We start from the raw sequence: 16572 nt of genomic DNA on the forward strand, positions 1-16572 counted from the left end.
TGTAATCAGACTGCAGCTTGTAAAAAGCTGTAAAACAGTTTCTTAATTGTGCATTAAATTACAGTCATGTCACTATAAATTTAAAATTTAATCTCTAAAAATAAGATGTTATAAAATGGTTTTTTTTTAAAAACACAACAGAGCTGAATGAGTAAAGGAAATGCATTATATGAGGAACAATTCAATTAAGGTTTTTATGTGATAAACCAAACAAAAACTAGTGCTTAGTTGTGAAGTGGCAGAAAAAGAATACATGATTTTCACTATTTATTTACTGATAAAAATCTGAAAAGTGTAGCGTGCATTTGTATTTAGCCCCCTTTACTCTGATACCCCTAAATAAAATCCAGTGCAACACCCTATTACCTTCAGGTGTCACCAAATTAGTATTTAGAGCCACAGTATTAATCATTTGTTAGAAAACGTTAGTGAACACATGTAAGAACATTCGAATGGCCCAGTCAAAGTCCAAACCTAAAAGCGAATTGATGTTCTGTGGCAAGACATTATGTCCACAGACAATCACTATCCAACCTGGCTGAGTTTGAGCTCTTCTGCAAAGACATTTGAGCAGAACTTTCTGTCTCTAGATGTGGAAAGTTGTTAAGACACATAGCCCAAAAGACTGGCAACTGTTTTTCCAGCAAAAACTAGTTGTACAATCTACTGACCCAGAGGGGCTCAATACAAATTCATGCCACTTTTACATTTTTTGTTGCAAAAAAAAAAGAAAGAAAAAAAAGATTAACCAGTGAACTCCTTTCACTGCACACTTATGCAGCACTTAGTGTTGGTCTATCACATTAAATCCTAATAAAACGTTGCAAAACAAAATGTGAAAACATTTGGGGCACATATGGTTGGAAGGTATTATAGTAAAGATTTAGTATACTTTATCACTATATGTAGTAATATTGAAAGAGACTTGGTCCTTCTCATCACACAGTAGACAAGGTTGATAAAATCAGTATTGACTGACTGGTCTTTAGGTGGTACCGTGTAAAAAAGCATAGGAAATCACGGGTGTGTGCAAACACAAATGAAATGTATGCCTGTTGCATTAAAGTGTGGCAAAGGATTAGCAAAAAATGATGTAACAATATCTAGGAGAATTGGAAAATGTATTTCATTCTGACGAACCTGGGTGGTGCATTTAAAAGCTAAAATACAGGCTGGAGTCAACCAGTACCTCAAGTCCCAGCTGTGACTGCATGCATGGGTGGGGTGGTGCATAGGTTCATGCCCCCACCCCCTACATATTAATGCTGAACAATATACCATATACAGGTTTTGGATCAACAGACTCTCTGCTCCCACGCAGACTACATACTTGGGAAGATTAAATTTCAGCAGAACCGGCCACTCAGCAGGACTATTAAAACATCTATAAGTAAAACGACTTTAGTTTCTGTACAGCCTGCCTGCAGTCAGAGCCAACACTCACTGAAACATCTGCTCCACCACAAACAAAACAACAAAAGCAGCGGGCTTGACCTCTTAGACAACATCAATCCCCATACCTAGAGAAAATAGCAAATCATTTTGGAAATAAAATTTCAGAAAGGGATTTATAATTAAAAAACAATCACATTTTATCAAATGTATTGCATATACAGAAAAAAATTATTATTATTATTCAAACTCGTGTAAATCTGATTGTACAAAGAGAACGTTTGGAGTATTTTACTGAGAACAATTCTCAACAACAGGAATATGTCTCTGTAACTCACTTATTGCATTATTACCGTCATTAAAAATCTGTATACGTTTATAAACATTCCTCACTTGACACTGATCATATCTTTAATGTTTTGACCAATATCTGGATCACTTTGCATAAAATATCAAGGTAAATATCATTTTTTAAACAAATCCTGCACAAAATGATCATAACTACAGAAAAAATAATAATTATTGCATGCTGAAGCAGTCTGTGGTTGTTATTTGATCTCTCCACAATCCGTAATGACTATTGTTTTGAGCACACCTCCATCATGTAGACCAAAGGATTGCATCCTTATGACCACATCCATGCCGTCCTTCACCTGCCCGAAGACCACATGTTTTCCATCCAGCCTGTCAAGTGAAACACAAGAGCTCAGCATCCCGTAAAAAGACAGATTTGATGAGATTCTGTGAAGGTAGGCAAGTATCTACCATTCAGTTTTAGCCATGCAGATGAAGAACTGCGAGCCGTTTGTGTGAGGTCCTGAGTTTGCCATCGAAAGCGTCCCTGCAGAGATTGAAAATTCAGTCAAAACAGAACATTGTTCCACTCCGGATAACCACTGTGTCCCTTAAGCTTTACCCCTGATCTGGTGACATTAAGGCTTCAATGAAGTACATGATATAAAGTCAAGAAATGTGTGAGGGAAAGAGGCCTGTTTTTCTTCCTCTATGGCTTACGCAACCCGTGATCGCACAACAGAACGGGCTCTGAAAAAATGAACCGCATGTAAAAAAAAATGTTGATCTGAGAAAAGAAATTATTTTGATTTGTGCATGCTGGCTCACTGAAAAGTAGGTCATTCACATCTGGGTTGCAAAATCTATATGGCCAGACGTCTTTGTCGAAGGCATTAGCTTACGCACTGCCATCTAGTGGAGAGAAAACTTCAGGTCCATTTTCCAGCTGTCTTTTCTTTCCCAGGTTCTGGAGAAAATGGTTTTCATTCTGCTGAAATGTTTGTGAAGAATAATTATATTTATGAAAAGTTTCAGTCGAGCTTTAAACAAAATCACAGCACTAAAACAGCATTTGGGAAAATTTCAAATGAACTCCTTTAAACTATTAATTCCAGTAAGTCAGCTGTGTTGGTACCTCTGGATCTAACGCCCCTTTTCTATTAGTACCTAATGTATTCGGTTCGGGTTGGATCAGGTCAGTTTAACAAAGGTCAGTTCGGTTTTTAAGTTCAGGAAGGAGAGGGAAGCCATGCCATATCAAACAAAAGGATCCGAACTAAAGTACGTGTGAGTGTAAGCTAACGCTACCTAATGCTAGCTTTCTATAATAGTGCTCATCCACACAATAAGCCCAGTGTAAAATGATTTAAATGTTAAAAATATTAGTTACTGAAATATGTTGTGACTAGTCACGCCGCCCCCTAACCAACCTTTGACCAACAGTCGTCTGACGTCGTGTTTTCATTGCGATTCAGGAACGGTTAGAACCAAAAGCAAGCAGGTTCTAAAAATAGTAATGATTCCAAATAACCGTAAAAAAAGTGAGTCGAACCATGGCGAACCACTCTAAGTAGGGACCAGTGGAAAAGGGGCATAAGTGCTGCTGTTGGTACTATGATCATTGCTTCCTTTTATCATGGCATGAACTGTACTGTTAATAGGTATAAAAGTCACTGATCTGCACTGGTTTAGGTCTTTTTTTGCTGTACGTTACTGCACCACTTACAAGTGGAGTTCCACAAGGCTCCCTTTGAGGCCCCATGTTTTTGTTAGGAGACAGGGATATATCCCCTTCCACTGTTTTGCTGATGATATTCCCATCTATTTACACATTAATCTAGCAAAAAGTGACTCTTAGGTGTAATTCTCATTAGATCTTTTAAACATCTTGAGCAAATAACTCAAGTTATCAAAACAAACATTTTCCAGTTATGTCTTCTAGTTGTGTTTCTTTCCTAAAGATTTTGAGACAGTGTTTCACACAACCTATTTTGTATAAAGGCATCAATCAGTCATTCCTTCATCCCCTACAGCTGGTGCTGAATGCAGCAGTGACTTAATATGGGAACTTGAAAGCAAGATTTTCCAAAAGTAGAGGTGATCACATTTTCGCAGTTCCTATTCCTATTTGGTGGAAGGGCTTGCCTTTTCAAGCACTTTTTTCTGTTTTTCAACTCAGGGGTAGTTTGATGACATAATTATATTTTTTATTTCTGTTTTATATATTAGTTTTTATCTCTACTATATTTTATTGTCTTCTGAAATTATTTGAGTTTGTTTTGTCACTTTGTGGTTGTCTTATTTTAGGAAGTAGTATTTTACTGCTCTTGGTTGTGTTTAGCCATTGAGATGCAACATTTGTATTGCTTAAGGTTTTTCTCTGCACATTATTCATCATTTTCTGTGTTTATTAATATTGTAAAGTGGAAAATCATAACACAATGTGCTAATTTGTACCTGGACCAGTGTGTTTTAATTTGAAGTTCTCATCTTTGAATGTTTTCCCATATATAGACTTGCCTCCTGTGCCATTGTTGTTGGTGAAATCTCCTCCCTGTGGGAGAAAACACAGAAGCACAAAGCTTGGTCACCTGCAGCTTTTTAATGCATCACTTTGCATTAACTTATCTCTGTAAATCTTACTTGACACACAAAGCCAGGGACGATCCTATGAAACCTGCAGCCTCTATATCCAAAGCCATGTTCTCCTGTGCACAGGGCTCTGAAGTTTTCTATTCAAAATTACATCTGCATTAGAGTTAAAATACATTTTCTATTTCCTTTTGAAGTCGATTTAAAATTGTACCTGCAGTCTTTGGCACTGCATCCGCATTCAGCTGCCAGATAATAAAGAAAGATGAGTTCATATGAGTTTTGTAGGTAAAATCCAGGCCTATGAGAAAGGCTAGTGTATTAGCTGCAGCTGCTACCTCAATGATTACTCTTCCAAGGAGTTCACCATCGGCCTCAATGTCCAAAAACACGACTGGGTTCTTGACGGGCCCTGAGGAGACCAGCCTGGCAGCAGCGAGCCCCAGCGGGCTGTACCTCATTCGGCTTTTTATTTGCAACATTGCTGCTCAGCTGACTGAGTGGAGAGCAGCTACAGGCCATCGGTGCTTGTTCTGTTTACAAGTGACGTCACTGAAGGAGGCAGACCTGCCGCGAGGTGAAACAGCGACACCACGTGGGAGGAAATAAAACGATGAGACCAACGTTTTTGTTTTGTTTACGCTTTTTGCCCCCACATGTTTGGTCATTCAAAACAGCGAAATTATGTTCATGATTCCTGTAGTCATTCAAAACAAAGAATACGTTATTTTTATTGTAGCTCTTTCTTTTGCCCCGGATGTTTCTAAGATTCTAAAACAACATTTTAAATGACTGAATTTAGGTAAAATAGAAACTTTCTTATTAATGTACTGGTCCTTCTCAAAATATTAGCATATTGTGATTAAGTTCATTATTTTCCATAATGTCATGATGAAAATTTAACATTCATATATTTTAGATTCATTGCACACTAACTGAAATATTTCAGGTCTTTTATTGTCTTAATACGGATGATTTTGGCATACAGCTCATGAAAAACCAAAATTCCTATCTTACAAAATTAGCATATCATTAAAAGGGTCTCTAAACGAGCTATGAACCTAATCATCTGAATCAACAAGTTAACTCTAAACACCTGCAAAAGATTCCTGAGGCCTTTAAAACTCCCAGCCTGGTTCATCACTCAAAACCCCAATCATGGGTAAGACTGCCGACCTGACTGCTGTCCAGAAGGCCACTATTGACACCCTCAAGCAAGAGGGTAAGACACAGAAAGAAATTTCTGAACGAATAGGCTGTTCCCAGAATGCTGTATCAAGGCACCTCAGTGGGAAGTCTGTGGGAAGGAAAAAGTGTGGCAGAAAACGCTGCACAACGAGAAGAGGTGACCGGACCCTGAGGAAGATTGTGGAGAAGGGCTGATTCCAGACCTTGGGGGACCTGCGGAAGCAGTGGACTGAGTCTGGAGTAGAAACATCCAGAGCCACCGTGCACAGGCGTGTGCAGGAAATGGGCTACAGGTGCCGCATTCGCCAGACTTGGGCTACAGAGAAGCAGCACTGGACTGTTGCTTAGTGGTCCAAAGTACTTTTTTCGGATGAAAGCAAATTCTGCATGTCATTCAGAAATCAAGGTGCCAGAGTCTGGAGGAAGACTGGGGAGAAAGAAATGCCAAAATGCCAGAAGTCCAGTGTCAAGTACCCACAGTCAGTGATGGTCTGGGGTGCCGTGTCAGCTGCTGGTGTTGGTCCACTGTGTTTTATCAAGGGCAGGGTCAATGCAGCTAGCTATCAGGAGATTTTGGAGCACTTCATGCTTCCATCTGCTGAAAAGCTTTATGGAGATGAAGATTTCATTTTTCAGCACGACCTGGCACCTGCTCACAGTGCCAAAACCACTGGTAAATGGTTTACTGACCATGGTATCACTGTGCTCAATTGGCCTGCCAACTCTCCTGACCTGAACCCCATAGAGAATCTGTGGGATATTGTGAAGAGAACGTTGAGAGACTCAAGACCCAACACTCTGGATGAGCTAAAGGCCGCTATCGAAGCATCCTGGGCCTCCATAAGACCTCAGCAGTGCCACAGGCTGATTGCCTCCATGCCACGCCGCATTGAAGCAGTCATTTCTGCAAGAGGATTCCCGACCAAGTATTGAGTGCATAACTGTACATGATTATTTGAAGGTTGACGTTTTTTGTATTAAAAACACTTTTCTTTTATTGGTCGGATGAAATATGCTAATTTTGTGAGATAGGAATTTTGGGTTTTCATGAGCTGTATCCCAAAATCATCCGTATTAAGACAATAAAAGACCTGAAATATTTCAGTTAGTGTGCAATGAATCTAAAATATATGAATGTTAAATTTTCATCATGACATTATGGAAAATAATGAACTTTATCACAATATGCTAATATTTTGAGAAGGACCTGTAATTTATTTTTAATATGTAATTTTTAAGACAGTTTTCAAACTGTGAAAATATACGATACTGTGCATGTTGTCTTTTAAATCAATGTTAGAGGATAGTTGATCTATAAAACCTGAAGTAGATAACTTATGTCATCTTCAATTAGCATAAATCCAGATTAGTTGGTCCTGGAAGCTACATCAAACACCTAATCCAACGGTTTAGATGTTGAAGTTTATGCCAACTTTTTATAACTATTTATCATATTTGCTTTGATAGTTATTTACATATAAGCCGATGATCATTTACACAGGAAATGGAAGTAGGAGGTAGTGCACCATTGATGAACTTCCTGTGTGAACCGTACTATAAATGGAACATGTAAAGAATTTCCACTCAGGGTAACTGCTTAAAAGAAAGGTGCAACTGCAGGTAAGAGACTGACAGTCTATAGCCTTTTAACAGAGACTTGCTTTATTCTAAACTATCCCTTTAAATTTATCATAATCAGTGTTCCTCCAAACTGAATGACAGCATAATACGTGAAGAGTGCTTTAAAATACAGTGAACTGGACAAGTTAAGTACAAAAAGAAGAGCTGGGATTAAAGCAACTGCCTCCAGCAGAAAAAAACTGTTTTCAATTCATGTCTTTAAAAAAGCAATAATTGTAGTTCTGCAAACCTGGTGTAGGTGCTGAGGGATGATTCATCTTTTAGATGAACATCTGAAAGATGGATCAAAGTAATCAAATATATTGCACTGAAAGTTTATTGTAATATGTATTCAGAGAGATACACTATCCTCCTCACTTACTGACAGCCCTGTTAAAGATTTGTAAAAAAAAAAAAAGAAATATAATCTTTTATTGCAGGAGTAAATTCTCACCCTAGAAAGTTTGGAAAACTTCTACCTATAACTATCTGCATTTATTCTGTGAAGAAAAAAATGTTTTTAATAATATCAATGTCACAGTTACTGACACCCCTGCAGTTAATCCCTATTAAACTAAGTTTTCTAAAAGGCTTTTTACTGGCATGCTTTCCACAAAACGGATTGGCATGTAGATAGTATAATTTCTTTGTTATGGAGTCTTGGTGACCCCAAGATGCCACTATTTGTTGAAGTTTTCTCACCCTGAGCTTCGGAGAGTTTTTTTTTTTTTTTTTACAATACCATCCTGCTCATGTGCATGTTGGGTTTTCATCCAGCTTCGTGGCCAGTAGCTGAGGGAAATGGGCCTTTGACTCATGTTATATTTACACCCTTGTTCCAAGAATCTCTGATTAAATTGAAAGGTAAAGAATAAATAAAATAAATGTTTATTTTTATTTCATTAGCATTATAATATCTGTTAGTTACTATTGTTTTTATTTTTTTTTCAACTGCTGAATAAATGTACTAAACTTCACAGGTGTTAGATTATGTTACATCAATTTTCCACATTTTACAGTTTATAGGTAGCATGTAAAAAAAAAGACAGAAGCAGATCAGCGTGTTTCATCTGAATACATATTTATTAGATAAATATTAGGATGTCACATCATCTAACTACATACAGATTTGCAAGACTAAAAATCACAATGTTCATCTGACCAGTTTAGAATATGAAATGATTGTACACAGAATGTACAAAAAAACCAAATAAGACAATTGCCACTTGTGCCAATCGCTTCAGATTGTACCTTTACAGCACATTTGCCAAATTTCAGAAAAGTTACAAATTTGACAAAATTTTGTTTCTACAAACTGTAAATTTTTGGATGCCACAATCGGGAGCCACCCGAGGCTCGGTTATATCTCAAAAGCTTTTTAATCATTTTGTAGCACCTTTAAAATGTACACAGATAAGAGTGAAAAACACAGAGGTTTAACATTATGCAAAGCAAATACCTCTTTTTTTTTCTGTTCCTGAACTCTGTGAGGAAGGTGGTTTTAAGTATCTTACATTGAATGAACAGGCATGGTTGGGGAGGTCTGCACAGAGGCAATCAAACACAGACTGGTTTTCCCAATGCAACGTCTGACAGGAGGATGCAAGCTTTACAAATTCTAAATACACTATGCACACTCCCACTGGAGAAAAATGAATACATTTCTGTTAATGTGTCTCTATTTTGTCATTTACATTATATACAAATATCCCTTACATCCACAAGCCCCACCCAAAAATCCTCCCTGTAAGGAGAATCCTCCTCAGAGTTCATTTTACAATATCAACCATCCTCTCTTTAAGATTGCTCCGCTTCAATTGCAACATCTGCCATCAGAAAGTACAAATCGGGTCGCAAAATTATGAGAAGTGATTCTGTGAGCGTTTACATGTATCATCACACACTGTGCAGGGGTGTAAAACCTCCCAGCGCGGCAGTGCATCGTCTTAAACACATTGGATTCTGGAAGGTAACTTGAACTCAAATTGGGAAGCTTTTTTGTCATTGCCTGTACTGAATTACAACTGCATACACCCAATCAAACTGGTCGTACAAATAAACATTGGAAAAGAATAACTTAAAACGATACAGAATATGACGAAAATACACAAATTCTGTGTGGAGATCGAACGCTCGTCTTCAGGCCTCATTATGCACATTCTCACTTACAATAAGGTAAAACAAAACAAATTTTTGGGAGAAATTTGGACCTTGAAGATGCAATCTTTCAGACAGAAAAAAACAGAGCTCCTTTAAAGCTGATCAGATTAAACATACATATAGAATATAAAAAAAACAACAAAAAAAAAACATCCAAATAGCCTGCAGGATTGTTTTAGATATTCTGTTTGCATTGTCACAGGGTTGGGGTTAAAATACACAATACACTCAGTACACGGCCAGTGACAGTGCATATGGATAGATTGTGTGTGTGTGTGTGTGTGTGTGTGTGTGTGTGAGCAGGCCTGGACAGACACACAGTACCATAACGTAGCCACTAATAGTTTTAGGTACAGCAATGTACAGTCACAAGGGATATTATACACACAAAAAGTCTGGGAGCACCGCTGGATCTTCATGCACAATGGTTTTTTTTTACCTAAAAGGGTGCAGTTCAAAGGTGAAAACATGACAAAAGGTTGTCATGTACACTTACACAGATGGGTTTTTTTCCCCCCGTTACAGCACAGTGATTTAAGAAGGTCGGATCTGATTAATTACAATGTGGAGCGACGATCAAACATTAACAAGGACAACAAGAAAGAATTACACCATGAGATTTAAAATGAAGCCACAGAGATGAAGATGAGGTTTCTTGAGCACATTTGGGCTGGATGAAGACAGGGGCTGTTGGCACACGTGCACTTGTGATGAAAATGGCTGAAAACCTGACGAGGATGGGCTAATCACCACAGGGGGGTATGAAACACCACGATTGGTTGTCTGTTTATGGGATGCTGATTTTCTGTCCCCATCTCCATCTTTTACATAAACTCATATCGTCACCTTCCTAAAATAATGGCATAAGTCATTTTTTCAAGTTTTTTAGGAAACACATCTACTACTTTGTGGACAAAAATGCGGACTGAAAGACAGAATTAAAATACTAAATATCTATGCAATATTTAATGCCTGGCTTATATTGTGGTAATCCTTATCCCTTACCAATAGGGGATGAGCCCTGAACTATGGAAATAGCTTCAGTGGCTGAGCAGATTTAGTTTTTTTCCTGAAGCAGTCCCCATTTTGAAAAGGCTGTGAAACTGCCTGTGTCACACTCTTGACATCGGCCATTATACAACAGGCATGGACTTATGCATGGCTTTAGACAATTTTACAAGAGGTGGCCAGCATCGTGAGGAGATGGTTTAGGTAAAAAAAACAAAAAAAACATTGTTGACAAAAAATGACACAGGCCATTATTTTAGGAAGGTGACGATATGCAAACAAAAACAGGACATGTACAGGTGCATCTCAACAAATTTGGAAATCATCAAAAAGTGGGTCTGTTTAAGTAATTAAAAAAATGGAACTCATAAAAATTACACAAAGAGTGGAATAATTCTAGCATTTATTTCTGGTCATTTTGATTATTATGGCTTACAGGTGATGGAATTCTAAAATTCATTCTCTCTGAAAATTAGATTATATGATATAAAGGAAAAATATTTTATGTACTGTACAACATGCACACAATATTTAGTCAGGGCTCTTGTTGCATGAATTACTGCATGACTGAGGCTGAGAGTTTTGAGGAAGCCCAAGTTGCTTTACCAGCAGCCATTTAGCTCATCTGCATTATTAGATCTACATTCTCTCATATTCCTCTGAAGCACACCTTATGGTCAGTGTGAGTTTCCTGGCCAGTAAAACACAGCGGTACTACTTTTGGCAGTGTGGGGAGGTGCCATGTCCTGCCAGAAAAAGAAATCAGGATCATAAAGCTTGTCAGCAAAGGGGAAACATAAAGTGTTTTGAATTATCCTGGTAGACTATATTTTTTCCTTTCACTCAACTTTCCATTATTATGCTTGGATTCAGAACTCTGTGAGCAACCAGATTCTTTTGTGGCGCACCCTCATTGTAAAGGGTGTCAGTTACTGTCTGACAGAAAATTGTCAAGTCAGCAGTCTTCCCCAAAGTTGTGTTGGCCAAACATAACATTTCTATATTAAAAAATCCTTTCTTTTGGTCTTATATACCACTGTAATTTTCTGAGATTCAGAATTTTGTGTTTTCATTCGCTATAAGCCATGATCATCAAAATTAACACAAACGTAGAACTATTTCACTCTGAGTTGAATGATTCCATGTAATAAATGAGATGTTTATGTGTTTCTTCATAAGATAGGCTGGTTCGCTTTGGTCAGCACAAGAACAAGTTTAGAAATCAAGAAGAAACTTGGTGGATTATCCTTGCAGAATTTGATACTTTTGTGGTTTTTCAGAACTACATTTAAACTTAAATATGATCGCTTTTAAAAAAGGTCTGTTAGAGTTTTTTCTTTATACTAGTAAGTGGACTGGGTCAAGCAAGGGTAGATGTGATTATGTTGTACACTTGAATTCTATTTTATTTGCTCCATATGAAATTACCTTTTGGTGACAATAATAGCAAAAAGCTGAAAAAGGCTTCCCTTTGCTAATTAAAATTACAGTAATAAATTACATTTTCAAAGTGATTTTAATTTACTGACATGCACCTGTATACAGACAAACACGCAACGCTGCACAACATGCGCTCACTTCCACTGCAGACATGGATATCAGTGCTCTGATTCGGATGAGTTATTCAGCTGTCACACACACACACACATTGGGAAGTCTGGGGTGGCGTGTGTCGAAGAATTGGAAGAACAAATTTAATTTGGGATTAAAAAAACACTTTTACGACACAATGGCTTTTCCCTCTCCACCTCTTTTGTCAAAAATAATGTAAAAAATGAAAAAGGAAAGCTACAACACAAGGCTCGTGTCTCATCCTTGTTGTCATTTATGATTATAGCTGCACAGTTTTCAGTTGAAAAGTAATTTATATATAGATATATATATATCTGTATATCTATAGATATATAGATATACACATATACTGTATGTGTACACAATGTATAAATATTTCATTTCAATTTAGTGCCCACCAACATGGCTACGAATTGTGGAGCCCGAGGAGGTGGAACTGGTGTGTGGAATCTTTACACAAGACGAGTAAAAAGGAGGGAGTGCGGGGATCAAGTGTTGATGTCTTTCTTCCTTCAGAGCCGTGCTCCTGTGCCACACATCTGTCATCAACACAAAAACAGTTGGAGCGAGTCTGCGTGCACGGCAACAGGTAGGTGCTCCAAGTGTTCACAGGAAGAGGTGGGGCTAGTTGTTCTCGAAAAGGGAGAGTAGGTCGTCGTTGCTGTTGGCGGGGAGGTCGGGAGGGTCCAGGTAGGAGAGTAACTCTTCCGGATTGGCTAACTCTGGAAGTAGCTGAGAGGGAAAAGCAGCAAAATCAGTGAGAAGTGATGTACCTTCAAAATCTAATTTCTGTTCAGTTCTCTTTAGGAGGAATTTGTTGTAATCAAAGCAGACAGGAAAGAGATGAGAGCAGCTGCAGCAGACAATGTTAGCTGTTAAACATTTAGCTTACGGCACCCAAAGCAAGGCACACTTACATCCAGGGAGGGTTCGGGCATGTCCTGGGCTCCCTGAGCCATCTGCGTGTCTGAGGAGGGGTTAAAGCTCAGATCACCATGGGGGTGACTGTTCTGCCCAGGGTGCTGAGGCTGCGGCTGAGGCTGGCGAGGCGGCTGCGATGATTGGCCACTGTGATGCAAGGGCTGCCCTGACTGGCCACTGTGATGTAAGGGCGGCCCTGAATGGCTGCCAGCATGGGGAGACGCATGCATGCTCGGCTGCATGGGGTTATGGGACTGATCTGAATGGGACATCTGCAGGTGCGAGACGCAAACAGAAAGCCAGAGAGTGAAAAGGAAGGATAAGGTACAGATCGGAAAACACAGAGGGGAGGATAACGTGTTAAGGCAGGAGGGGAGGTAAACTAAATGAGTATGAATAATGTGGAACAGGTCTTTAAAATGGAAGCATGAGCATGTGAGCATGACTGAGCACACATGCTGGCTTAGAGGCCCAAGCTGCACCTTGTTCAGATAACACGTCATTTGGGCAGAGTTTCTTCTCACTTACTTATAAAATATGACAATAGTAGATTTACAGTGTCTTTAATGTTTGTTTCTTCATATTTTGTCATGTTACAATCACAAGCTTTATTTGTATTTTATGAGATAGATCTGCAAAATACAGAAGGTCAAGAATCATGGGGTGAGAATGCTTTTCTTTAGCAGAGGCAGGGATAACTTGCAGCTATAATTGTAGCTAAAGGTGTTTTTTATGAAGTGTTGTCCCAACTCTTCATAATCATGGACTACTTTGTGTTGTCTACGGTATAAAATCCTAATAATACTGAAGATTTTTGTTGTAACATGACAAAATGTGAACCTATTTAAGGGGTATTATATCCATTTCAAGGCACTGTAAATTTCAGGACTTGAGTGCTACAATTGTACCTCTTTATTCACAGGTTATGGGGATGTACTTACTGAATCGTTCATGCCGTGGCTAAGGGGCTTGTCGTGGGGGAGAAGACCACCAGGTCCATCAGGTGGGTGAGAGAGCTGTGGGCCATGGATGAAATCATTCATAGGAGGACCACCTCCTCCTCCAACACCACCACCACCAGATGGGTTCCCGTTAGGGAAGTCGAAGCTACCTTGATTGTGGTAGCTGTTGCCTTCAGGAGGAAAAGAGAAAACACTTGTTCATAACAAAGAACACCTGCCTTTGGGCTTTAAAACACTGAATATATAACACATTTTACTTTATTACTGCAGAAAGAACAGTTTTAGAGAAGAAACAAATTAAAACAGGTTGTGCATCAAGCTTTTCCTTCTGGCTGTTTCTTTGTTTAAAGCACAGGAGACGCATCAATGGTTTCAGCTGAACAAAACAAAAAAACTCCATATTTTTAAGATTCAACCTCCTATTTTTTTCAGACTCAAAGTAGCAGCGTTCCCACCCCAGATGAGAACCATATGTTAAACAGAAATAAAAAAAAATCCACTATGAATTCACCACAAAGTTTCATTTTGTAAACTGTAAAAACCACTGGATGGATGGATGGATGGATGGATGAAAGAATTATACAACACATTGAATGGATTATAGAATAAAGTGTGGAAATGAAAACAGTTTTTTCTTTCCACCCTGAATAGACTTTTGCTATGTCGACTGCTTCTTCTTACCTGCTCCAGGGTAATCTCCCCCATTGCCGCTGGGATGCAGTCCAGGGTGAGGGGGGTAGGAACTTGGACCTGGACCTGGCCCAGGTCCTGGTCCGTGTCCTGGACCAGGCCCCAACTGAGCGATCATTTCCATGACGTTGGGCATGGTCATCTGACTCGGGCTCATTGTCTTAAAGCGCTTCGCCAGCGGTCCATCTGGATCCTCCTTGATGTGCAGCTCAGACTTGATGGGAACTGGTCTCCAGCTACATGTGGGGTCTATAGTGACCTCCTCGAAATCTGAACTGTTGGAGGAAACAGCAGATTATGTTGGATTGAAACAGACAGACTAACTGAAGAATAATTCGCCTTTTATGACAAGAAACTTACTTTTGGATGGCATTAAGGATACCCCACATATACTGGTCGACCTCCAGACCTTCTAATAATGCTGTTTTACTAGGAGGAGAAAAACCAACACATATTAGAGTTATTCTTGATAACAGTCCAATCTTTTCACTCAGAAAAATAAGATTCTCACTTACTTGCACACAGGACACCTCCATGTCCCCCTCTCACAGTTGAGCTGCAAGTAGGACTCCAAATCGAAACACTGAAGAGGGCAACATGCAGCCATCAGTAAAACCTTCTAACTTCTCTTTATTCGCTCTTTAAAGTCAAAACAAACCTGCACATGTTTGCAGTCGTGCCCCCGTGCGGGGAGCTGGATGCGTCGAAAGGTAATAGGACATTTCAGCGATACTTTGATGGCCGTTTGCTCCACGCCGTCCTCTCCGTTGAGAGTGGTGTTGCCTGCCGATGCTGCTACGCTGCTGAAGTTCCTCTTAACTGCAGAAACGGTTATGTTTCAAAGGGAAATTTGGTTTGTGGACAGTGATATGTGTTTGTTAATAACTGTTATAGAGAATTACCATAAAGAGATCCTAACTACAGTAAAAGCAAAAATTAGCCATACTCTTGGTGATGCAGTGTTCTGCAGGAAGGAGCCTCTTCTTCAGAAGCCCCTGGAGGACGGAGCGTACAGATGGCCTGTGGACCAGCTGTAGCACAAACAGGTGGGACTAAAAAGCAACAAGAGACAGAGTTACCCATCTGCTTCCTCTGTGTATTACATGTATTTTTGCTGAATGGAAGAGTTGCATCTCATCGAGACGGCTGAGAACACTCACGCAACAGCAGGCGGTGACCGTGATCTGGATGGTGTTCCTCCCCGGCTGGCAAACGTGCTTCAGGTGCAGTGCCTTGTGGGAGGTTTTGTTGTCGCCCCTCTCGATGGTGAGCGGCGTGGCGTTGACGCTGACCTGAACCGAGGCTGGCCAGTTGGTGTTCATCTGCCTGTCTTCGTGGTGGTAGCACTTGAACTGGAGTTCAAGGTCTGACCTACAAGAGGAACAATCATAGGACAGTCTATGTAGTATATGGCTTACTAATGTAGTCATAATCATTGAACTTTTTTCACATTTTGTGACTTTACAAGCGCAAACTTCACTGTATTTTCGTGATGATAGATCAATGCAAAGTAGTGCATAATTTTAGTGTGCAACTTTGTAGAAGTACCTTTTATTACATTTGCTGCCGTGTTTCTTTTTGACTATGCTTCTTGAAACTTTGAATATTTAGGCTGCCCATTCTTTGCAAAACAGCTCAGACTCAGATTAGAAGGAGAGCTTGGGGGAATATCAATTTTCAAGTCTTTTTTTGATCTGGACTTTGACTGGGCCATTCTAACACATGAATATGGTGTGACCTAAGCCATTCCATTGTAGCTCTACCTCTATATTTAGGGTTCTGTTTCTGTTGGAGGATGAACCTCCACCCAAGTCTCAAGTCTTTTTTAACCTGTGACAAGTTTTCAGGCAGTTTTACCCTTGGCATCACAGCTGGCTAGCTTTCCTGTTCGTGTAGAAGAAAAGTAACCACACAGCATGATGCGGCCACCGTCATGTTTTAAAGTGGGAATTGCATGTTCATAAGGATATGCAGTGTTAGTTTTCTACTACAAACAGCAATTTGAATGTAATTTTGGTCTCATCTGACCCCGAAATTGGCTCAAGAGGACTTCTCATTGCTATTTGCAAATTATGGGTTTCTTCATGTCACGCTTTCATAAATGTTAATAAATAATTGGTCGGACTGGATTTTTACCATGTCAGCGTAAAGGGGGCTAAATACAAATCATGAC

The 16572-nt window shown here is 39.4% G+C and overlaps 2 protein-coding genes across 15 annotated transcripts in view; both read right to left on the bottom strand.

Moving 5' to 3' along the window:
- ppifa (peptidylprolyl isomerase Fa) overlaps positions 1-4820 on the bottom strand; it is a 39414-nt gene extending 34594 nt beyond the window's left edge. For 5 of the 8 annotated variants that reach the window (XM_047350720.1, XM_047350719.1, XM_047350718.1 and 2 more), the window contains exons 1-5: positions 4493-4820; positions 4330-4418; positions 4144-4240; positions 2158-2233; positions 1988-2076 (exon numbers count right to left, since the gene is read on the bottom strand). In XM_047350720.1, the coding sequence (XP_047206676.1) occupies positions 1988-2076; positions 2158-2233; positions 4144-4240; positions 4330-4418; positions 4493-4760 (619 nt within the window). In that variant the 5' untranslated portion in view covers positions 4761-4820. Of the gene's footprint in view, positions 1-254; positions 1521-1987; positions 2077-2157; positions 2234-4143; positions 4241-4329; positions 4419-4492 lie in introns of those variants that run through there. The other 3 variants (XM_047350723.1, XM_047350725.1, XM_047350722.1) reach the window with 3 other exon arrangements.
- Positions 4821-8150: 3330 nt separating this feature from the next.
- Positions 8151-16572, bottom strand: part of zmiz1a (zinc finger, MIZ-type containing 1a) — a 68271-nt gene continuing 59849 nt past the window's right edge. For 6 of the 7 annotated variants that reach the window (XM_047351539.1, XM_047351538.1, XM_047351540.1 and 3 more), the window contains 9 exons: positions 15560-15770; positions 15346-15451; positions 15058-15218; positions 14915-14982; positions 14760-14828; positions 14391-14674; positions 13689-13879; positions 12744-13019; positions 8151-12558 (listed from right to left, as the gene is read on the bottom strand). In XM_047351539.1, coding sequence (XP_047207495.1) covers positions 12451-12558; positions 12744-13019; positions 13689-13879; positions 14391-14674; positions 14760-14828; positions 14915-14982; positions 15058-15218; positions 15346-15451; positions 15560-15770 — 1474 coding nt within the window. In that variant the 3' untranslated portion in view covers positions 8151-12450. The remainder of the gene's footprint in view (positions 12559-12743; positions 13020-13688; positions 13880-14390; positions 14675-14759; positions 14829-14914; positions 14983-15057; positions 15219-15345; positions 15452-15559; positions 15771-16572) is intronic. The other variant, XM_047351541.1, reaches the window with a different exon arrangement.

The sequence above is a fragment of the Girardinichthys multiradiatus genome, chromosome 22, assembly GCF_021462225.1.
Source record: "Girardinichthys multiradiatus isolate DD_20200921_A chromosome 22, DD_fGirMul_XY1, whole genome shotgun sequence".
Classification (NCBI taxonomy): Eukaryota; Metazoa; Chordata; class Actinopteri; order Cyprinodontiformes; family Goodeidae; genus Girardinichthys; species Girardinichthys multiradiatus.